General features: G+C 50.2%; 1 protein-coding gene across 3 annotated transcripts in view; it reads right to left on the reverse strand.

Moving 5' to 3' along the window:
- Positions 1-23,658, reverse strand: part of NOS1 (nitric oxide synthase 1) — a 187,803-nt gene that overhangs the window by 55,128 nt on the left and 109,017 nt on the right. For all 3 annotated transcript variants that reach the window (XM_043557707.1, XM_043557705.1, XM_043557706.1), the window contains exons 3-7: positions 20,598-20,724; positions 5,326-5,454; positions 3,826-3,971; positions 1,924-2,086; positions 621-712 (exon numbers count right to left, since the gene is read on the reverse strand). In XM_043557707.1, coding sequence (XP_043413642.1) covers positions 621-712; positions 1,924-2,086; positions 3,826-3,971; positions 5,326-5,454; positions 20,598-20,724 — 657 coding nt within the window. The remainder of the gene's footprint in view (positions 1-620; positions 713-1,923; positions 2,087-3,825; positions 3,972-5,325; positions 5,455-20,597; positions 20,725-23,658) is intronic.

Raw genomic sequence — 23,658 nt, forward strand, 5'->3', positions numbered from 1 at the left:
GCCCCACCGTGGGGCTGGTCCTCAGCAGCTGGGACAAGGACTGATTGCACGGGATTAACAAGTCTAACCGTCGGGCTGCGGGGCCCCAGCTGTCGCCTTCCAGCTGCAACTTGCCAGTGTGGAAGCCACCAGCTCACATGGTGCCTCCCTGCCTTGGCTTCCTCCCTGGGGCTTTGTTCTTTGGGGCAAGAGGAACCCAAGGTGTGGCTTGGCTTGGCGGAACCTGAAGGAACAGTGCCCCCAGCGGCAGGAAGAGAAACTGTCTTTGAAATGCAGGCAAAAGACGGAGAGCTGGTAAAAGCAGGTCACTGTTGGCAATGGGACTTGCCGAGTCCTGGAAAGGGAAACACCCCTTCCTGCCCCCTCCACAGGTGATACTGAACTGTGAGGGTTGAACGTGATTTGGGTTGCTGTAGCTTTGCAAGCCACGCAAGAGTCTGTGTCTCCCGGAAGAGACAGGACACGGCAGGTGGGACGAGAAGCCAGGCCCCCTCTCGCGGCTTGGCACGTCTCCCCGAGAGGAGAGGGAGGGCATTTCCTCGGCCGGTGAGCCAACTCCACACCCAAGGGTCGACGCTTTGGGGACATCAGACCCCCCTCCCCGGGGCTGGCGGGCTCACCTGAGGTTCCCCTTGTTGGTGGCATACTTGATGTGGTTGCAGATGTAGTTGAACATCCCGTGAGCCGTGGTGCAGTCGCGGGCATCGAACACCTGCGAAGGATGCACGGTGAGAACGGGGGCCTCCTCCTTCCCTCCCCGGCTCCCCCGGTGCCGCCTTCCCACGGGACGAGAACCCGGAGCCCGTGCCACCTGCTGTCCCGCCAGAGTAGGGAGCACTCCCCTAATGTGATCAGGGCTGGGTTTTTACGGTTTCTTTTTCCCATCCTAATAACCACGGTCAGTCAAACCAGGAAGAATCCCCTGAAGGCAGGCCTGGTGTGTACATGAACGTGGTTAAGGGGTGATGAGCAAAGGGGAGACCTGAGTGGGCTGCATGTATTTCCTGCTAGGTTACTAGGGATGAGGGATTTCAAAACAAAACAAAGAAAAACCAAACAGAACCCCGCTGACCTTGATAACTATTCTACTTCTGACTTCAAACTATTCCCCAGGGGGGCAGAAATCGTATCAGGGGACACAGAATCTAATGCTGCCAGGGAGTAGGTGGATAATATAAATACGCAGAGAGTAGGTGGAATACAAAAGAGAGTGGTGGGGCCTGTGGTAAACTGGAGAGCATAAGCCTTACCAAGAGACGAGCAAGTTGCTTTTTTTTTTTTAATTTTTTAATGTTTATTTTTGAGACAGAGAGAGACAGAGCATGAACGGGGGAGGGTCAGCGAGAGAGAGGGAGACACAGAATCCGAAACAGGCTCCAGGCTCTGAGCTGTCAGCACAGAGCCCGACGCAGGGCTCGAACTCATGGACCGCAAGATCATGACCTGAGCCGAAGTCGGACGCCCAACCGACTGAGCCACCCAGGCGCCCCACAAGTTGCTTTAAAAAAAAAAAAACCGTGTTGGGGCACCTGGGTGGCTGAGTCGGTTGAGCGTCTGACTCTTGATTTCGGCTCAGGGCACGATCTCACGGTTCATGAGATCGAGCCCCGCAGGGGGCTCCATGTGCTAACAGTGTAAAGCCTGCTTGGGACAGAGAGCCTGCTCTCTCCCTCTCTCTCTGCCCCTCCCCCACTCATACTCTCTCTCAAAATAAAAATAAGTGAACATTAAAAAAATCCCCAGCATGTCGGCTAAGTGAGACACGACTATGAAGCAGATTGAGTCCCAATCCGAGAATCTGGGACCCCACGCCTACCATCTGGGACTTCGCCATACCCTCCAGGTGGCCTTGGCGAGAGCAGACCCTTTGTACAGCTCCATCCCTCCCTCCCTCCCCACCCACCGAAGAGCCTCACCGCCTACCTGCAGCTTGGACCACTGGATCCTGCCCACGCAGCGGGAGGCGTTCCGCCAGGCATGCTTGGCCCCGTAGATGAGCTCCGTGTCTTTGAGCTGGTAGGTGCCGGTGGTTTCGATCTCTTTGTTCACCTCTTCCAGCCTCTCCGTGTGGGCTTTGGAGCCAAACCTGAGCAAGGAGGGAAGGGACATGGGGGTGTCACCTCTGCTCCCGAGTTAGGGGTCAGAGGAAGGAGTGAGCCATTCCGGGAGGCCAGAAGCTGCAGCGAGTCTGGGTCCATATGTGCAGACAGTAGTTCAAGCATAAGCAGACTGCAAACTCCAATGTCCACAAAGGCCCAGCAGGGACTAAACTGGCTGGGTGGAGACTGTGGCCAACAGGCGAGCCCGTGTCTGGCTCAAAGGTCTCCTTTCATGGGACGAGCACTGGGTGTTATATGTAAGTGATGAATCACTAAATTCTATTCTAAACAAACAAACAAACAAACAAACAAAATTTGATTGAAAAAACAAAACAAACAAATAAAACCAAAGGTCTCCTTTCAAGAGAAACCGGGTATCGGATTTTTATTTTTATTATATATAAATATATATATATATATGTATAGAGTTTATTTTTTTATTTTTGAGACAGAGAGAGACAGAGCATGAGCAGGGGAGGGGCAGAGAGAGAGGGAGACACAGAATCCGAAGCAGGCTCCAGGCTCTGAGCTGACAGCACAGAGACCCACGCGGGGCTTGAACTCCCAAACTGTGAGATCATGACCTGAGCCGAAGTCAGACGCTTAACCGACTGAGCCACCCAGGTGCCCCTTTATTTATTTATTTTTAAAGATTTTTATTTTAAAGCAATCTCTCCACCCAATACGGGGCTCGAACTCACAACCCCAAGATTAAGAGTCACTCTCTCCACTGACTCAGCCAGCCAGGCACCCCTGGAAATCTGATTTGTAAAGGGGACGCTCCTAATTTTTAAATGATGACAAGGAATTCAAGTTTAGAAAGCTGAAAAAATTATTGTAAAAAATTTGGGGCTTACAAAAAGGTATCAAAAGCAATATGATGAATACTCAAGCCCAAGAAATAATAAATGAGGGGCGCCTGGCTGGTTCAGTCAGAGGAGCGTATGACTTTTAATCTCGGGGTTGTGAGTTTGAGCCCCACGGTGGGTGGAGAGATTACGTAAATAAATAAAACTTAAAAAAATAATAGAAGAGAAATGATTTTATAATTCCTTGGGGACTATTTTCCCATCATAACCCACTTTCTTCCTGGAAGTGTCTCACGCTTTTCTTCATATGTTTGTCACACGTGTATATATTCCCTAAATCACATACAATATTGTTCTGTATGTTTAAAAAGCTTACATAAATGATGCTACCCTGAATGCATTCTTGCACAAACTTGTCCTTTCTTCCTTTTGCACAGTTTGTTTGCGAGCTTCATTCCCACAAATGTGCCGAGGGCTAACTCATTCACCTTTTTACAGCTGTGTAATATTCCCTCACTCAGAAAATACCATCACTTACCCATGCATCCTCCCATTGAGGCAGTCGAGGTGGTTTCTGGTTGGCTCTCTCTTTTTAATTTTTTCCCCTATTATAACAATGTTTCGGTGCACATTTTTACGCATACCTTCTGGCAAACACGTGTGAGAGTTTCTTTCGGGCACGTATACCTAGGCATGGAGTTGCTTGAAATATTTCAAATTGAAGCAACGCTTTGCAGGCCAGACAAAGACATTTCTGGGGGCCAGATTTGGCCCTTGGGCCGCTAGTTTTCAACCTGTGTGTGTATGGTGGGCGGAGCCCTTACTCTTGGTTCAACTGTCCGCATTGTTGGAGCCGAAGTCTTTGTCCCTGGTACTCAGGAACTCGCCCTGGGTCCCCGGAGTCAACATACACTTGCCTTTTAATTGATGAGTAGTACTGGTCAATGAACTCTTTGGCGAGAGGGAAGAGCTGTTCTTTTGTGCGGACGTCTTCAGGCCTTCGTATCTGCTGAGAGGGGAGCATGATGGAGCCCATACAGATGTGCTCGGTGCAGCCCATTTCCTGGAGGGAAAAGAGAGATTTGGGCTACCACTTGGAGGCACGTGGGGGGCTGGGGCCATGGATCTGACCTTTGTGGTGGAGTTGACTTGGCCTTTAATTCAGCTTCAAGTCATTGTAGGGTGTGGTCATCAGGAATGGTAAGGAATGATGGGCAGCATTCGAAGGTCCCCAAAGTGTTTGCTCTACCCAACGAGGGGAAGAGGGGCTTTCTGACTGGCACTCCCTGGGAATCAGACTCATTCCTACCGAATCCTCGAGTATTTTCTGAGCCCATGTTCATCAAGGAAGAACTACTATGGCTGAACACGTCTATGGCACATTGACTGCAAAAAAGGTCGTCCCAATGCCTCCCTTCCCTGCATCCACACCCTTTGCAATGTGACTTTGCAGCAACTGTCATTGAGAAGCAGAACCTCTCCCCTCTCCCCTTGAATGTGAGCTGGTTTTGGCCAATAGAAAATGGCAGAGGTGACACTGTGCCCATCCCATGACTAGGCCTCAAGAGATCAAGTATGCTTTTGCTCGTTTCCTCTGAAACCCTCGCAACCACCACGGGAACCAGGCCGCGCTAGCTTGCTGGAGGATGAGAGAAACCACATGAAACAGGTGAGCGATCATGGCCAAGGCCATCCTAGCCAGCCCACCCAGAGCTGACCCCTCAGATGACTGCAGATGCTTGAGATCAACTGAGACCAGCAGGACCACCGAGGCAGTCTGTGGACTTTTGAAAAATGAGTGGTGGCTGTTTCAAGCCACTGCATGTCAGGGAAATTTGTTACACGGCTATAACTCACCGATACAATGTTCTTCTAAGAAGCTCAATTTCAACAAAAATGTAAAGCAATATGGTGATTTGCTGACTGTTAAAAATATGAGAGGGGCGCCTGGGTGGCTCAGTCGGTTAAGCGTCTGACTTTGGCTCAGGTCAGGATCTCACAGTTCATAAGTTCAAGGCCCGTGTCGGGCTCTGTGCTGACAGCCTAGAGCCTGGAGCCTGGTTCGGATTCTGTGTCTCCCTCTCTCTCTGCCCCGCCTCCACTCGCACCTTGTCTCTCTCTCTTTCTCGAAAATAAATAAAAACATTAAAAAAAAATTAAAAAAGAAAGTGTTTCCATGAGTGAGTAAGTATCTGCCAGTGATTCCCAAATGGGAGGGGACTTATTACAGTAAGTAATATCTCGAGACATTTTTGGTGCGGTCACAACTTCAGGGGGGCTACTGACATCTCACGTGTACAGGTCAGGGGTGATGCTAAACGTCCTACAGTGCACGGGGCAGTCCCCAAAACAAAGGCTTAGCCAATGCCAAATGTGGTTAATTGTGAGGCTGGGCCACGCCCTGCTGGGGTACTCACCAATGTGCTCTTAAGGTGAAGGGTGTCAGTGAGGACCACGTCGGTCTCCCAGTTCTTGACCTTGAGGAAGCGGGGGCACTTGGAGGGGCTGCCGTTCTTTGTAGGAGACTGTTTTCCCGAGGCAGGGGGCTGGAGGAGAGATTGGAGGTGGAACATGAGACAGGGCTCGGGAGGCACTCGAAAACTGTCCTCTGGGATTCTTCCTGGAATCTGCCAGAGTTACCAAGGGTCTGCAGAGAGAGGACTCGATTCTCCCGGGGTGACACGTGCAAGGTGGCTGGGAACCTGGTCCCTCTGCCTACGAAGAAGGAGGCACCATGGAAAAGCCTTTTGGGCTCCGTTCTGGGGAGAGGGGTCAGGAACTCAAAGGTGGTCTCTCTGGTGTCTACACACGGGTCTTAGCATACAGCAGGGACTCAATGAATGTTTGTTGAATGAGCAAATGAGCAAGCGACACCATCAGCCTCTCTGAACGGTACTGGCTTTCAGGCCTGAGGAATCACACCCGAAGCTAGGTCAGGTTACTTGGATTTCCGGGCTTTCCTGCTACAGCCCAAACTCACTATTTCCGGCGAGTACTGGGGAAACAGAAAAGATTTAACTGGATAGTTGTGAAGCATGAATATTTCCCCAAACTTCAGGTTCCTGCCTCAGGGCCTTTGCACTGACTGCTCCTCTGTCTTGAGCACCTTCAGTCCCCCATTTGTCTTCACTTCTATAAACAAACTGCCCAGTAGGTGGTGGGGGATAAGTCCTGGGCTGACCATCGTGGCCCATCCACTTGAGACTTCATTACTAAGGATCACATTCTATCTTGGGTGTTTCTGAGGAACTGTCTTCCCGCTTTTGCACCAGACAAGCATCAGTCAGTCAGCGGCTGTCAGGGAGAGGCAGCAGGCACACCTTGACATGACAGCTGAGTGAGAGAAGGGAGAAGACAAGCCAATGTGGAGTGACATTCATACCAAAGATCGGAGCACTGGGTAGTGACCTTGTGTCAGGGCATGCTCACGCTCAACTAGTATTTATTGAGGACCTATTACGGGCTAGACACTGTTAGGCACTGGGGACACTGTAATGAGCAAGACAGAGAGTGCCGTCGCCCTTCTGGGACATTATTGTCAGAGAAATGGGGATAAATTATAAGTAAACCAACACCCAAATGATATAATATCAGTTGGTTGTAAGGGTATACATTGATGACTAAGTGGAGGAGAGAAAGGCAAGTGCAAAGGCCCTGAGGTACAGATGAGCTTGTTAAGTTCAAAGGGCCAGTGAGGAGGCCAGTGTGGCTGGAGTGCGTGAGTACGGTTAGTTCAAGGAGATGAAGTCAGAAAGGAGGCCGAATCGTCATCTCATCAGCTTGAGGGGCTCAGGATGGTGAGGAAGCTGTGAATTCCAATGAACTGGACGAAGTCCGGAAAGAAATCGCGGAGCACACTGAAGGACTGCTACTGGAAACTGGCATTCAATAAGCACTCACTGTGTGCCAGGCAAAATCTTATCCTGCCCATTTTACAGATGAGGAAACTGAGGCACACAGAGAGGTTAACTAAGTCGTCCAAGGTCACAAAGTTAGTAAACTGGAACCAGGAGTCAAATCCTAGCAGTCTGTCTTTCAAACCATGTCCTGAACTGCTGACTCTCTTGCCTCTTGGCCATTATGCATCATTCATTCATTCATTCAACATGTGTTTATTGAGTATCTCCTATGTTCCAAGCAAGGTAGCAAGGGCCAGGCCTACAGTGACAAACTAGACAGATGTGATCTCTGCCCTCATGGAGTTCATTGTGCAAGATGGGGGTCAGGGGACGGATGACAGTTTACGAGTCGTTAAAACCAGGTGCAATGGCTGCCCTAACGTGAGAAGTTGGTTGTGTACAGCGCACTGTGGAAGCCCACAGAAGGGGCACGTGACCCAGAGCATTTGGCTTCTAAGTAGAGACCTGCAGGACAAGTAGGTATTAATCCGGCAAAGAGAGAAGAGCAAGGTCTTGTGGGCAGAAGGAACAGCTTACGCAAAGGTCCTGAGGTGAGAGGCATACCACAGCCACCTTTCTGGCCAGCAGACTAGAGAAGCTCTGTGCTAAAGCGTCTGTGCCGCCATGTTGGAATCTGGGGCCCAGAGGGTAGGTGAACAGCATGTTAAAGACCTCTCCAGAACCATGCAAGAGTTAGCAGAGAACAAATGGAAGGCGCCATCACTCCTCATCTTCCACACCTCCCTGCTGTGGCCAGATCCGGTCATCCCCAGCGATTCCCATCTCAGTGCTGGGCGTCACCATCCAACCACCTGTGCAAGCCACAGTTGGGGCCTGTCCTGGACATCATTCTCTTCATCCCCCGCAGCGAGTGCCTCCTCAGGTCCCACCATTTTAGCTTCTCCACAGCTCTAGAACCCACCGCCTCCTCTCACTTCCCATCGAACTGGCGAGCCCCCTGGCCAGGCCAACATCATCTTTCACCTGGATGAATGCAATCGCCTCCTGAGTGTCAGCCATCACTTCTTGCTGCTGGCATGAGAATCTGCTACCCTTAGGGCACCCGCCAGTGCGGTCATTGGGGTCATTGCCGCAAGTATCACTACAGTCCTGCCACCCCGGGGGCAGGAGAAGATCCTTCTTCCCTTCACTCCCGTTCACATTTTCTGCTTGCTCAGCTCCAAGTTATGGAGCACCCCGGCCACTCTCCCTAAATACTGGGCATCACTCAGCCAGGTTACAAACTCTCTTGGCCATCCCTAAGGATGTTCCAGAGGCTGAGGAGTAGCTGGAATCCCAGACGGGGGTAAGAGGCGCCTTGGTGGCATTGGGGTCAGGCCTAGGACCCAGAGAGGGGGTGTGAGGGCAGACGGTGGGGAGCACAGTGAGGCGGGAGGAAGAGGCGTGGGGTGCGGCTGGTGGGGGGGGGACAGCGAGCAGCCCTCATCGGCAGGGTGTGGAAGTAGCGAGGTAACAGGCATAATGAAAAAGGCCATCTGTGGAGGCTCCAGATGTGCGAGGGGTGGTCATTTCGAGCCCAGAACCTGGGGGCCCCGGGCGTGGGCCTTGCCCCGCTCCACCCTGGGCTGTGCCGAACGGCACCCCTGAAAGCAAGCATTAGGAGGCCTCTGGCGGGGCTGTTGTACTTGGGGCTTTGATGTTTTAATTAGCCAGCAGTCATATTAGATGACTCAGGAGGGGACAAATGGGGAGATTAATATAGCAGTCAGGGGCCCTGCATGGGGGATGCAAATGACTTTTCTGAGTGGGGACTGAAAGGTTCTCGCTAAAAATGCACATTAGTGGCACTTGTGAGTTATTAAGCTGGGGACAGGGCACACGCAGGCTTTGGGCTGTGGCTACGCATGTCCTCTTCTAGATTCGTGTCTGGGGTAGTCAGTGGAAGTTTTTCAGGTGGCAGGAGACACGGGCTAGGTCTTGGTGGGCTCTGGGGGGGGGTGCCCAGATGCCCCTAAAAACAGACAGGAGGCTCTGAACACTTAACTGACTGCACCCTGTTTCGTTCTGCCCCCTCCCTCCTCTCTCTTCTCCAAAAAGTACATACTGAGGGGGGCGCCTGGGTGGCTCAGTCGGTTAAGCATCCGACTTCGGCTCAGGTCATGATCTCGCAGCCTGTGAGTTTGAGCCCCGCGTCGGGCTCTGTGCTGACAGCTCGGAGTCTGGAACCTGCTTCAGACTCTGTGTCTCCCTCTTTCTCTGCCCCTCCCCCCACTCATGCTCTGTCTCTGTCTCCTAAAAAATAAATAAACATTTAAAAAATTAAAAAAAATACGTATCGAGGGGTGCCTGGGTGGCTCAGTCGGTTGAGCATCAGACTCTTTGGCTCAGTTCAGGTCTTGATCTCAGGGTTATGGGTTCAAGCCCCACATTGGGCTCCACGCTGGGCATGAAGCCTACTTAAGAACAACAACAACAAAAAATAAATACGTATCGAACACCTGTTGTGTGCCAGCGACCTGTGTTCTTGCCCCTACAGTGGTCCCCACTCTCATCCCACAATTGGGAGAAGCCTCATAAGGTTGCATGCAAAGGTTTGCAAACTGCAGCCCGGGGGCCAAACCTGGTCCCCTGCACATTTTTATACAGCCCATGAGCTAAGAATGGTTTTCCCATTTTTAGCCTGTTGAATAAAAATATCAAAAAAAAAAAGAGTAATGTTTCATGACACATACAAGGTATATGAAGTTCAAATTTCAGTGTTCATAAATAAAGTTTTATTGGCACATGGCCATACGCATTTGTTTCTATATTGTCTGTGGAGGCTTTTGTGATACAGCAACAGAGCAGGGTAGTTGTAATGGAGACCAAGATCATACAGCCCACAAAAGCCAAAAATATTTCCTACCTCTCCCTTTACAGAAAAGTCTGTGGACTCTTGATCCAAAGAATCGAATTCCAGTGGTTGAATGCTTCAGTTATGTTACTTATGTCTCCAACTGCATTAGCGATCTCTCCCGATCATCTTTTAAAACAGCACCCCACCACTGATATTCCCTGTTCCCTTATCATGCTTTATTTTTCTTCAAGGCCCTTATCCCTGCCTGCAATTTATGAGTATATATGTTTCTGTAGGTGAATGCATACGTATCTATGTCTCTATGTCTTATACAGATAATTGGATATAGATACAGTTTTCTCTCTACCCGCTGTCCACTTAGCTCTATCTGCATATGCTACAAACACTTGAGGTCTGCGATGGACTGAACTGTGTCCCTCCTGAATTCATACGTTAAAGCCCTAACTCCCCATATGACTCTGTTAGGAGACGGGACCTTTAGGAAGTAATTAAGGTTAAAAGAGGCCATGAGAGTGGGACCTAAACTGATAGGACTGGTGGCCTTATAAGAAGAGGAAGAGACATCTCTCTCTTTCTCTTTTTCTTTCTCAGCGCACGCACAGAAAGGCAGAGTTAGGGCACAGTGAGGGCGGCCGTCTGCAAGCCAAGCAGGGAGCCCTCACCCTATGTGACTGTGCCGGCATCCTGGCCTCTGACTTCCAGCCTCCAGAGCTATGAGAGATAACTTTCTACGTTTAAGCCCCAGAGCCTGTGGTATTTTGTGATGGTAGCCCGTGCTGATGGATGCCAGGTCTAAATGCATTTCAAAATTATAGAGCCCCTCGAAGGCTAAGCCAAAGGCTTTTGTCTTGACTTAGTAGAGAAGGGGGGGGACCCTGGAAGCTGCCTGATGCAGGGGGGAGCTTGTCAAAGCTCTAGTTCAGGACACATGACTGCAAGGGCTGCAGTGGGGAGAGGGTGAGGGCAGAGAGACCCACGTGCAGGTGGGAAGGCGGAACACAGCTGCAGCTGCAGGGGGGTGGGAGGAGCTGGAGATTGGGGTGCTAGCAGCAGCAAAGACAGCTGGGGGTGTGAGAGGGTGGGAGGGCAAGGGACCAAGTCAACACTGACTCGCAGGTTCTTCGTGAGTGGGAGTATGGCGAGCCTTCTGGAACCTTCTGGAGCTTTCTAGCAGAGATTAGGGAGTAAGGAGCAGAAGAGATGTCAAGGTGGAGGGAGGGGGGATTTGAAGGCAGGAAGACAGACATGAGACATCAGAATCTGGGAGATCTAGAAATAGAGGCCAAGCACCTTGCCCTCCCCCAACTGTGGGCTGTCACAGTCAGGGGCCTCCCAGTGGGATGGGGTCAAGAGCTTGACAGCAGGGAGGGAAGCCCCTGGGAGACACAACATCTTAGGAACCATTAATGGGCTGAACTATGTCTCTCCCATATTCATATGCTGGTGTCCTAACCCTCCAGCACCTCAGAATATGGCCTTGGGGCACCTGGGTGGCTCAGTCAGTTAAGGGTCTGACTCTAGATTTCGGCTCAGGTCATGTTCTTGCGGTTCATGAGACTAAGCCCTGCGTTGGGCTCTGTGCTGACAGTGTGGAGCTTGCTTGGGATTCTCTCTCCCTCTCTCTCCCCTGCTCATACTCTCTCTTTCTCTCAAAATAAATAAGCATTAAAAAAATTAAAAGAAAAACAAGAATACGGCCTTATGTGGAGTCCTAAACAAGGCAATTAAATTAAAATGAGGTCATTCAGGTGGGCCCTAATCCAATATGGCCAGTGCCTTTATAAAAAGGAGAAATTTGGGGGCACCTGAGTGCCTAGTCGGTTAAGCATCTGATTTTAGCTCAGGTCATGATCTCACAGTTCATGAGTTTAAGCCCCGTGTCGGGCTCTGTGCTGACAGCTCGGAGCCTGGAGCCTGCTTCGGATTCTGTGTCTCCCTCTCTCTCTCTGCCCCTCCCCTGCTCTCTCTCCCTCTCAAAAATAAATAAACTTTTAAAAAGAAGTGGGGAGGGAATTTCGAGGCACACACACACACACACACACACAGAGGGAGAAGCCGTGTGAGCATCCCCAAGCCAACGAGACAGGCCTGAGGAAGATTCTCCCTCGCAGCCCTCAGAAGGAAGCAACCTGCCAACACCTTGATTCCAGGAGCTCTCCAGCCTCCAGAACCGTGAGACAATACATCTTCTGTTGTTTAAACCACCCAGTTTGTCATGCTTTGTTAGAACAGCCCCGGGAACAAACCCAGCAGCTAAAGCCCAAACCTGTACTAGGCAAGTAACTTCTTACTCTTTGACTGTCAGCACCAGGGACAGCTTCTCCCTCCTGGGCCTGCAGCAACCCGCGGCACTTGGCTTGTCCCAAAACGAGGGCAGCATCCTGGGGCTGAGCCGGGCATCAGGCCAGCCACCCTGGGGGGCCAGATGCCGCACGCCGTGCCCTCAGCTGCAGCCTCAAGCAGCACTGTCGCAGCCTGTGGGCACCGCCTCCCCAAGGCAGCAAGTGTAACCCGGTTATGAGCTGTGGCAGCTCAGGGGCCAGGACCACAGACCCGCAAACCAGCAGGTATGTGCCCATCTGTGCCGTGAAAAAAAATGCTACTTATAAAACTTAACTGGGGCACCTCGGTGGCTCAGTTGGCTAAGTGTCCAGCTTCGGTTCAGGGCACGATCTCACGGTTCGTGGGTTTGAGTCCCGCATCGGGCTCTGCTGTTAGCACAGAGCCCACTTGGGATCCTGTCTCCCTCTCTGCCTATCCTGTGCAGGTGCGCTCTCTCTCTCTCTCTCTCAAAAATAAATAAACATAAAAAAAAAAAGAAAAACTTAACCAACTGTGTTTCGTACCTTGGAGTATAATTTCCTTGTAGTGTATTCAAAGCGTTATTTCTAAAGTGATTCATTCTTTATAATAAGTCCACTGAAGCTTGAAATCATTTATTCTCCACCTCCCTCCCCCCGATTCAACAGTCCATTTTCTGTAGAGGATGATTAAAGAAAGGAGGTACTCCACAGTCAGACCATCACAGTTTGGATCCACAGACAAGGGCCTCTGCGATAAGGGGTCTTTAAGTTATTTTGTTGAGTAGATGCTTAAAGTTGCACTGATGTTGCAAGGCAACTGTTATTAGACAACTCTAAATTTGGTCCCATTACCAGACCAAAATGTATCTGTGCATTATGAATTAATTTTAATGTTTATTTTATTATTTTTGAGGGGGGGAGAGAGAGAGAGAGAGCACGCCCACGCGTGAGCACGAGTGGGGGAGGGGTAGAAAGCGAGAGGGAGACACAGAATCCGAAGCAGGTTCCAGGCTCCAAGCTGTCAGCACAGATCCCGACTTGGGGACTCGAACCCACAAACTGCAAGATCATAAGCTGAGCTGAAGTTGGACACTTAACCAACTGAGCCACCCAGGTGCCCCGAATTCACTTTAAAAGAAATCTTGGAATTACCTTGTGGCCTAACCCCCTTGTGCTCTATTGGCACTGTGTGCGTGTTTAAATGAGAGCATTAACTTGCTAAAGGTAAATATTTAAAATGCACAACAAGCTTGGTGATTATGTTTTGTCCTTTTTACCTCTTAAAATATCCTAGGACCCTCGGAAAATGGAAGTGGGTTGGGGCTCTACCGACCTCTAAGGATCTGCTTGGAGAACTACCAGTTTCCACAAAGAGGAGGAAAAGTGACTTTGACCGAACTTGGCTTATCTGGGAAAAAAATAGGAATACGGTTTGATGCGATGAATAAGCACGCGGAGTGGTGTCACGGATTCCTGAACCAGACATCATTGTCGCACTGGAAAGCGCCAGGACGGCTTGCTTTGAATATACTCACTATTAAAACAAACAGTTAGCAAAAGACGTGGAAATTCCTGCAGGGCTGAACCCAAACCCCCATCAATTCAGGCCCCGCTTCCTGGCTCCTCCCTGGCTCTGAACACCTGGGGCGGCAGGATAGGAAGGCTGGTCTCATGGTTAAATGACCTATAAAGACCCTGAGGGTCACCAGCAGGTGACATCGTGGGTGGAGGGAAACAAGGTTTGGATTTGGCTGCCGCTGGGGCCTGACGAAGACTGCCCCACATAATTCCCAGAAGTATCTTTGTTGAGGCTGTTTTTGTCCCCCGTTTGAGGGCGTCCCTGGAACACTGGGTAACGTAACAGAGGGGGGTACTGAAGGCACTTTGGGGAAATCCAGCCTAGATGGTCTTATCCTGGTCACGAGCTGGAACCAACCAAGGGATAGCTAGTCCGATTGAGCTGGGGGCGATAATGAGTTCAGTAACAGTTTATCGCTTGTGATTTGGGCACCCTCCCACAGAGAGATTAATCTCCAAACACAGGAGTTTCCTTAAGTGCTCAGAGAGGCTTAGGGAAGGGAATAATCCACCGGCAGCCCGATGGAGCCAGTGTCTCTGGCTAACACCCGCCAGGCAGGTCTGCGGGGAACGTCTGAGTGTGATTCTACGAGATTCCAACTATCACGGTATCATAACCGCCATGTGTGCGTGTATGTGATGTCTGTAGCTTGTCCCGGACATGGAAGTTTCCGGAGGTCGAGGCAACTATTTGACGAAAAGACGACGCCCAGGCGGTGAACTTCTCCAGGGCAGTGATCGTGTCCCATCTCCTTCCATCGTGAGCGGCGGTCCGTGAATGCCTATTCGGTGCCCGGCTGGGGCCAGGCCATTGCGCATCCAGGGGCTCACGGAATCCTCATGGTAAACCCATTTTTCAGAGGAGAAAACAGAGGCTCTGAGAGGTGCAATGACAAGCTTCAAATTAACAGCTGACAGGCAACAGAGCTGGGCCCGCAAAGCCCCCGCCTTCCCACTGCAGACAGGCTGCTCGCAGTGTATCGTCCCAGAGCCTGGCCTCAAGCAGTGGCAGAAAGATACACACACTGTCTCGATCTCAACGATCGACGAGACAGGTCCAGCTGTGTCACTCGGTGACTCCGTGGCCACTTCCCTTCCCTTTCTAAGCCCCATGGGTGTCATCCGTATAACAGGGATCGTGCTTCCTGCCCTACGTGCCCCCCGTTAGCAATATAACAATTAGCAGTAAATCTACATCTGAATCAGCAACATGAGAATTAGCCAGATGAAACGCCAGCAAAAGCAGCGATAACGATCATGCACATTTTTGGAATGCTTATTCTACGCCGGACCTTTAAGAATTAAGAGTGGGCTCCGTGGCCTGGGTTCAAGGCCCATTTCCATCACCCACTAGTCACGTGACCTTCATCCAGCTAACCCTCTGTGCCGCAGTTTAGTTATCTGTCAGATGGGGGCGATAGAACTTCACTGCATCGGGCCGGGGGTTAACGGAGACCGCGGACCCGAAGCGCCCAGCACCGTGCCTGAGGTTGCTCAGCAAATATCAGCGACTATTGCCACAGATCCTGCCATTCCACACCTCACCTCCCCACGACTGGATGCATCTGTTAGGAAACAGAGCCTCGGTTCAGGTGCGAATTTGTTCTCTGTCCAAGGTCACCAGTGGGATGAGACCCAAACCCAGCGGACCCCAGAGCTGAGCTCTTGGCCCCGTGCTGAGGGTGGGGAGTCTGAGGGTTCCAATGGCCACACCGCACAGGGTAGTGTCGGAACCCTCATTATCGTTATTTTTGTCCTGACATCGTGAACGCGCGGTGAGTCAGGGCTGACTTAGCTTTCCCTGTGGCAGGCTGGGCTGTCATCGAGAGGCAGACAGTTTTGCTGGTTTGCCTTCATTCGGATGCAGCCGGGGTGGGGCTGGCTGCCGCCTTTCGTCTTTCGGTTTTCAGCAAAGCCAGCACCTGCTGGCCAGCTGGGGCTTGTGCCTGAGTGGAGAGGGGCCCAGACCTCCTCTGATCGTCTCAAGACTGGGGATCCGCAAGCACTCCCCACATGCCTCATAATTTGGGGCTCCCCAGAGAGACTGGGATGATGCCGACGCGTACCTCATAGTAGAGAAGAGCTTCTCAACAGATTTTGACATTTTGAAAGCAGCCAGCCAGCCCCAGGTCCCCAGGGGTGAGGAAATGCCAGGCTCCGGATGTAGTACGGGCAGGGGGAGGGGGATTTCGATAAAACAGTCATCTCTCTGATTACCTGATCATCTCTGTCAGCAAGAGGCTGGAGAGACAGGCAGCAGGCCGAATAAGACGGGGGGAGGGGGGCAGTGGACATCCCACCTCCCCCAGGCTCAAGACCCTCCCTCACATCTACTAAGGACTGGACGACCAATGCTTAATCAGCATCTGAAAATAGACATTCTGCCCTTAAGGCGGACACCCTTTCCCCCTTTAGGAAAGCAAACCAGGCGGGTAAGGTGCTTAATGAAAGGGAAGCTGAGGGGCACCTGGGTGGCTCAGTCTGACTTCAGCTCAGGCCAGGATCTCACAGTTTGTGAGGTCAAGCCCTGTGTCGGGCTCTGTGCTGACAGCTCAGAGCCTGGAGGCCGCTTTGGATTCTCTCTCTCTTTCAAAAAGAAATAAACATTAATTTTTTTTTTTTTAATTAAAAAAAATAAGAAGGGAAGCTGAGAAGGGCTTGATTCAAATCCTGAGGTTTTGCAGGGAGAAGAGACCAATAATGGCAGTTTCTCAAGTCACTTTCCCAGGATGGCATTTGCACTTAAGAGGGTTATTACGTAAAAGGGCCTTTAGAATGGTGTCAAAATTCAATACGTGTCCCCGCTGGTATTAACGCTAAAGACAACCTCAGAGGTTCAATAATGATCCTTAGCAAGAAAAAAAAAAAAAAAAAAGGCAGTGTACGAGCCGCTGCTATTCCTTTTACTAGAATACCTTTTCCTACCTCCTACTAGGCAAACTCCTACGTGATCTTCAAAACCCAGTTCAAATGTCCCTTCTTTAGGTAAACCTTTCCTGATACCTGCTGAGGTATTTATGTTCCCCAAGTGTTTTGTGTCCCTTTGTGTTTTAGATTAATTGCGCTGTATCTGTGTCTGTCTCCCCACATTTGTCTGCGAAGGTCTTAAGGGCAGGGAGGGCCATGTCTACTCATCTTTGCTTCTACCAGAGCTGTGCGCATGGCAGGCGTGGGGTGAATGTTTGGTGATGGGTAAACTGATCCTTTTAATCCACCAGCACATGTCAGATACAATTAAAAATGAGAATTAGAATCACACCCAGTGTTCCAGGGACTTGGGTCTCACTGGCTATGCCCACTGCTGAACCAGACTGTTAGCAAGAGAAATAACCATTAGATACAGATTGACATTTCAGCCTCGTGAGACTGGTTGCAGAGAAGGTGCTTCTGTGGCCGATTTTACTTGAATTCGGACAAAGGAGAGAATCAAGAAGGATGAAGCAGACCTCACTATTCCTTTGGGGAGCTAACAGTCTTCTGAATCAGGAAGTTCTTTCTCTTGTCTAACCGGCATCCGCCCTGCTTCACTTGGACTCTGTTGCCTTTTGCCGGGTCCCTGGGGAAGATGCGGACCAGCTATGCTTCCACTTTCTGCTGTCTATTCCTGACTCACGAAGGCAGGTAGCGGCCGGGTCTCTCTTTGTGTTATTAACAATGCCCCACAGATGCCTAAAAAAGCAGCAAATGTGGGTTACAACTGGGAGGAAGGAAGCCGATCCCAGGAGCTCCAGGTAAAGGGGCTTTGAGCAGGTAGAGAAGAGACTAAGCACATACGCCGATCTTTTAGGACAGAACGAAGAACGTTACGTTTTTCTATTAATTTGCTCAGCCTGGGAAACATTTCTTAGCACTGTGCCTAGGGAGATGTCTAGCAGGAGGTAACAGGGCTGCTTCCTTTAGCTCTGGGGCTGGATTCCAATTTAACCAGGCGCTTGGATCTCTGTCCCCTTCCAGCTGTATTGCTGAGAGGCATATGAACACTGAGTCTCAGACAACTGAGCCAGGATGATCTTGCTGGCCAGTGGTTTTGGGATCACGGACGACACCAAGGATTTGCTCATGATAAAGGAGTGAATGTACATCCTAACCACTGCTGGTCTGTATCCCATGCGTCCAGGGGCTCCCAAATTCTAAAACTGCCTGGCTGCCTTCATCTCAGGAAGGTGCAGTCTTTTCCTCTCTCTTTAGCACCTTCTCTACTTCTCCAAGCAAAGGGAATTGCCATTTCGAGGGGGCCCTGAGACAAGGTCTCACAGCACCTCTCCCTGATGGCTACGCACTGAGCACTTGAGTCCCCCACCCAAATTCATATGTTGAAAGCTAACCCCCAGGTCGATGGTATTGGGAGGTGGGGCCTCGGGGACAGGATTCGATCACAGGGGTGGAGCCCCTATGGAGAGGATTAATGTCTTATAAAAGAGACCCCAGAGAGATGCCCCTTTGCTTTGTGAAGACACGGCGAGAAGACACCTGCCAGAAACCAGGAAGTGGGCTCTCATCAGACACTGAATTGCCTGTGCCTTGATCTTGGACTTCCCGGCCTCTGGAGCTGTGAGAAATACATACCTGATGTTCGTAAGCCACCCAGTTTATGGAATTCTGGAAACAAAGCAGCCTGCCTGACCTAAGACATTTGATCATTTCATCACAAAGCTCCCAAAACGGGGGTGGTCAGCGGTCCTATTAATCACTCTTGCCTTGTTCCCAACATTGAGAACCCCACTACTCAGGCTTGGCGTTCGAGGTTATGGCTTTCAAGCTGTGACTCTCTAACCGAGGTGGACAGCATAAAAGGAGATGGCTCTTGTCCTGCCACTGTCCCGATTTCGGCAGTGACTTTAAGGGTCTTTCTAGTGGGGTCAAGGCTTCCTCTGCTTTGTCTCTGTGAGTCAGATCTCGGGGGTTACTGCAGACCAGCGATTATAAACTCCGATACCTGGAGGGGACAGGTAGGAAGCTAAGGTAAGCCAGCAAGGCAGCCTGGCTAACTTCAAGACAGATTGGTTTCATGGTAAGCATGAAAGAATATTCTTCATTGTTGTAAGACACGAAATGTTCCTCGTGTTTCCTGAAACATATAAATCTCTTGGTCTAACTCTAACCACTTATCACTTTGTGCCGCTTATCACCAAGTCATGGATGTGAAAATATTTCCCTTTCGTCCTAAGAAAATCAACAGCATTGATGTTACAAAAGGTGACAACAGACAACAGCCTTAACAAGAGGGATGTGATATGGAGTAGCGGGGATTGAGACAAACTAGGGAGTCCTTGCTCTGTCCAGAGGGACAGCTGCTGCTCAGTCCATGCAGATTATCGTCCCGTTAGAACACAGGCTCGAGGTGGTCAGATTGTCCACATTTTGTTAAGAGAAGCTGTGATTATGATATTTATATAAAATTGCAAAACTCTGGCAGTAGATTCAAAGTACAGATATAAATTTCTCTCAGGACGCTAGAGTGCAGACCTAACACTTCATGTCCATAGCCTGGATCTAGCCTGAGGCTGCCTCTTTCCGTCCTTTTTATTTGTCTTGGGAGGGTCTGAATTATGCCAATACCCCTTTATTGTAAGTTAAAGAGAATACAAGGAAAAATGCTAACTTTTTTTTGTTCATTTAATCATGAACGGAAAGTAGTCCCCTCCTGCTCACAGAGTGGCCCTGACTTTTGAGGACAGCATAGCAGAAGTCTACGATGCTGTTCATCTTCCAAGCATTCAGAGGTCACTGCAAGAGAGAGAGGAACTGGCCGGTGGGAGCACGGCTCTGACCTACCGCAGACCCGTGACATCCTTATCTTCCTGGCCAGCTATCAGCAGCTGAGGAAAGCAATCCCCACCGAGGCTCTGGAATGTCCCATCCTCCCCTGAGGCTACACAGAGAGGCTCTGGGTCTTTGCTCAGGTGAACCGGTGGTAGTGAAAGGTGCCATCCACATACACGCATCAGAAGACAGAATTTGGCAACCTGCCCGATGCCGTCCAGGGCTTGAGACACATGGAGAGAAGAAGGTGGCCCGCTGAGTGACCTGGGCCATCTCCCGGTTCTGACCTCGCATTTGTCATTCTGGCCTATACTTTATTGCAGTGCAGAGGCTGGGTGGGAAATTCATATGCTTTAATGGGGTTCACTGGCCTGGTCCGTTAGCTACCCGAGAAGGTGACAAAAAGGCACTGCTGATCTCTGGCCAAATCTATCCGTGCTCAGAAACAGTATTGACTCAGCTGTCAAAACACATCTCCGCAAACTGGCAAAGACCGAAAAATTCGGTAATACGTTAGGTTGGCAGGGCTGTGGGGAAACCACCACTCTCCTGCTTGGCTGGTAGGTTTGGGACAATCTTTACAGTGAGCAATTTCTCAATGTCTGCCAAAACCACAAATGTATGTAATGTTGGACCCAGAAATTCCACTTCTAGGAATTTATTCTATTGAAAATCTGTCCATGTGCCACAGCAAGGCATTTATGGATGTCACAGCAAAATACTGGCAGTGACTGAAGTGTCCATTATGGAGGATGAGCTCAGTAAGTACGGCAGAGCCATGCGATGGAATATTATACAGCCATGAAAAAGAACCAGGGCTCTCTTTGCCCACTAATGGGGACTCATCACCAAGATACGGCGGTAAGTGAAAAAAGCAAAGTGCAAAGCAACATGTATAATGTGCTCTCACTTGTGTGAAAATAATATGTGTGTGTCTTCGTCAGTCTGTGCATAAAGTATTACTAAAAGGACCACAGAAATGATGGCTATTGCTTGCCTCGGTGGAGGGAAACCGTGTGGCTGGGATTAGGGGAGAGAAGAAAACTTTTTACCATGTGTCTTTGCCTTCTAAATTTGGAGTGCAAATGGCATGTGAGTGCCTTTCTTGGTGGAAACAGAATTACATTTGAGGTACAGCAAGATTACAAACAAAACAAAACAAAACAAAGGCAAAATCCATATCCCAGGATACACACTCCTGGCCTCAACGCCCCTCAGCCATGGTGGCTCATTTCCATCCCCACATGGCTGGCCATTTGGCATCCCTCCCCCCATCTTCACACCGGAGAAGGGCCAGGGACCGCGGGTAGAGTGTGAGAGCCACTTACCTGCTCCTTCTCTGAATATGGGTTGTTGAGGACGACAGGCACGTGGCCCTTCCCCCACAGGTCACTGAAGACTCGGTCATTCTCCACGCCCAGGGGCAGTGGCTTGTGTGACTTGCCATCCATACCTCTGAAAGGCAAAGCAGGGGAAGTGAGAAAGGTGAGACATCAGGAACGACAGGCCGGTTGCCCTGCCCTCAAAGCTCTGAGTCTGTACAGAACCTCCATGGTTTACCCACGTGACTCTATGTAGAGCCAGCAAGCTGTGGGCACCCAGCGTGCCCCTCGGTAGTATCACCAGCAACACGTGGGAAGGCAGCCCCGTCGTCAACCACAAAGCGCACTGACGTCGGCACCGATGGGTGGCGTGCACCCACCGTGTGGACATCCCTTCAGAATGACCATGACAGGGCTTTTGCTCCTCCCTCCCCGTTTCAAAGACCTAGGAACGCAGAAGGCTCATCTCCTGGCAGACCCCCCTGGACAACTTAATGCCCACAGATAAGATAACGAGTCCTGGGGTCCAGGGTGATAAGTTATCTCAGTGCTGAATAAACACGGATAATAAGACGAATGATACCAGCCCAAGAGAAACAGAAATGATTCTGAAAATGAGGGGAACAGAGCAAAAAAATAAAATACCATTAAGAATGATAGCTAGTGTCTATTAAGCACGTATTGTGTGTCAAGCACTTTACAAATGTTTTAATTGAACCCTTGTGATGGCTCTGTGAGGTGGGTGTGAATATTAACCACCATTTTATAGACAGTGTAAGTGAGACAAAGGCTAAGATGCTCAAGGTCACAGTTTTTCCACCCACTCTTCACACCCGTTCTGAAGTGGGGGCTCTCATTATTACCATTCATCAGCATCATTATCATTACCACCACCCCTGTCACCATCATCATCACCACCATCACCATCATCACCACCACCACCACCACCATCATCACCACCACCACCACCATCACCATCATCACCACCACCATCATCACCATCATCACTATCACGATTGCATCATCACCACCATCATCAATATCATGATTGCATCACCACCACCATCACCACCACCATCATCACCACCATCACCACCATCACCACTACCATCATCACCATCATCATCACCATCACCATCATCACCATCATCACCACCACCACCCTCACCATCATCACCATCATCATCACCATCACCACCATCATCATCATCACCACCATCGCCACTACCATCATCACCATCATCATCACCATCACCATCATCACCATCATCACCACCACCACCCTCACCATCATCATCATCACCATCACCATCATCACCATCACGATTGCATCATCACCACCATCACCACCACCATCATCATCACCATCACCACCATCACCATCATCACCACCACCACCATCACCATCATCACCACCATCATCACCATCATCATGACCATCATGACCATCATGACCATCATCACCAACATCATCACCACCATCACCACCATCATCACCATCACCACCATCATCATCATCATCAACACCATCACCATCATCACCATCACGATTGCATCATCACCACCATCACCACTGCCACCATCACCATCACCACTACCATCACCACCATCATCACCATCACGATTGCATCATCACCACCATCACCATCACCATCACCATCATCACCATCATCACCATCACGATTGCATCATCACCATGACCACCACTGCCACCATCAACCATCATCATCACCATCACCACCATCACCACCACCATCATCACCATCACCACCATCATCACCGTCATCACCATCATCACCAACATCATCACCACCATCATCACCACCAACATCACCAACATCACCACCATCTTCACCATCACCACCATCATCCTCACCATCAACACCATCACCATCACCATCACGATTGCATCATCACCACCATCACCACTGCCACGATCACCATCACCACTACCATCACCACCATCATCACCATCACGACTGCATCATCACCATGACCACCACTGCCACCATCAACCATCATCATCACCATCACCACCATCACCACCGCCACCATCATCACCATCATCACCACCACCACCATCATCACCATCACCATGGCCATCATCACCATCACCACCATCATCACCACCATCCAAACTTCCATTGTTACCACCATCACCACCACCATGATCACCACCATCACCATCACCACCACCATCTTCCTCATCCAACTTCTCATCAGCATAACCATTATCGCTATCACCATTGCCATAATCAATGTCATCATTACTATCATCACCTTCATTACATCATAATATTCACCATCATCACCATCATTACCAGCATCACCAACCTCCTCCATCATCACCGTCATTAGCATCTTCATTACTATAATCATAATCCTCAGAATCTTCCTAAGATCAGGAAACTGAGGCTCATAGAGGTTAAAACACTAGCCTAAGTCACACAGCCAGGGATGATGGAGTTGGGATTCAAACCCAGACTGGTTCCTGACTCAAAAGGCTGGCTTCTTAATGGCAAAGTTTTCCTGGCTCTCTGTTCTTGAACTCAGATTCAGGGGGAGACTATCTTAGCTAGTTTCCACAGCCTGGTCATCCTCTAAGAAGGAGAGAAGTCATGGCTGAGATGGGACTGACTTTGCCTCAAAATCCAGACCTCCTGACCATCCCTCACCTCTTTCTCTCTCCAGGCGCTGCCCCCCTGCTTCCTGACAACTGGCTTCTTTTGAACTCGCCCGTCCACTTTTACTCTGATTATAGCATCTGTCTGTGGCTTACTCTGGAGCCCCTCTTGGTTTTGGTCCCAGGTGTGGAAGCTGTTACCTAGCCCTTTGTTCTACATTCCCAGCTTTGGGGACTTAGAATCCTGGTTCTGTAATTTCCCCCAACCTCTAGTCTGGCGCTGACAGTCATTTGGGGTCAACCGGAAGCCAGGGCTCAAGCCCTCTGGCTGCTCACTCGGGGCCATCCAGACCTCTCCTCCTCACAATGTTCCAAAAGTCCTGGTGGCCTGCGTCAGAGCCACTTTGACTCTTCTGGTCGGAGAGGTCTGCAATTGTCAGAGGG

Source organism: Prionailurus bengalensis, chromosome D3 (genome assembly GCF_016509475.1).
Source record: "Prionailurus bengalensis isolate Pbe53 chromosome D3, Fcat_Pben_1.1_paternal_pri, whole genome shotgun sequence".
NCBI lineage: Eukaryota > Metazoa > Chordata > Mammalia > Carnivora > Felidae > Prionailurus > Prionailurus bengalensis.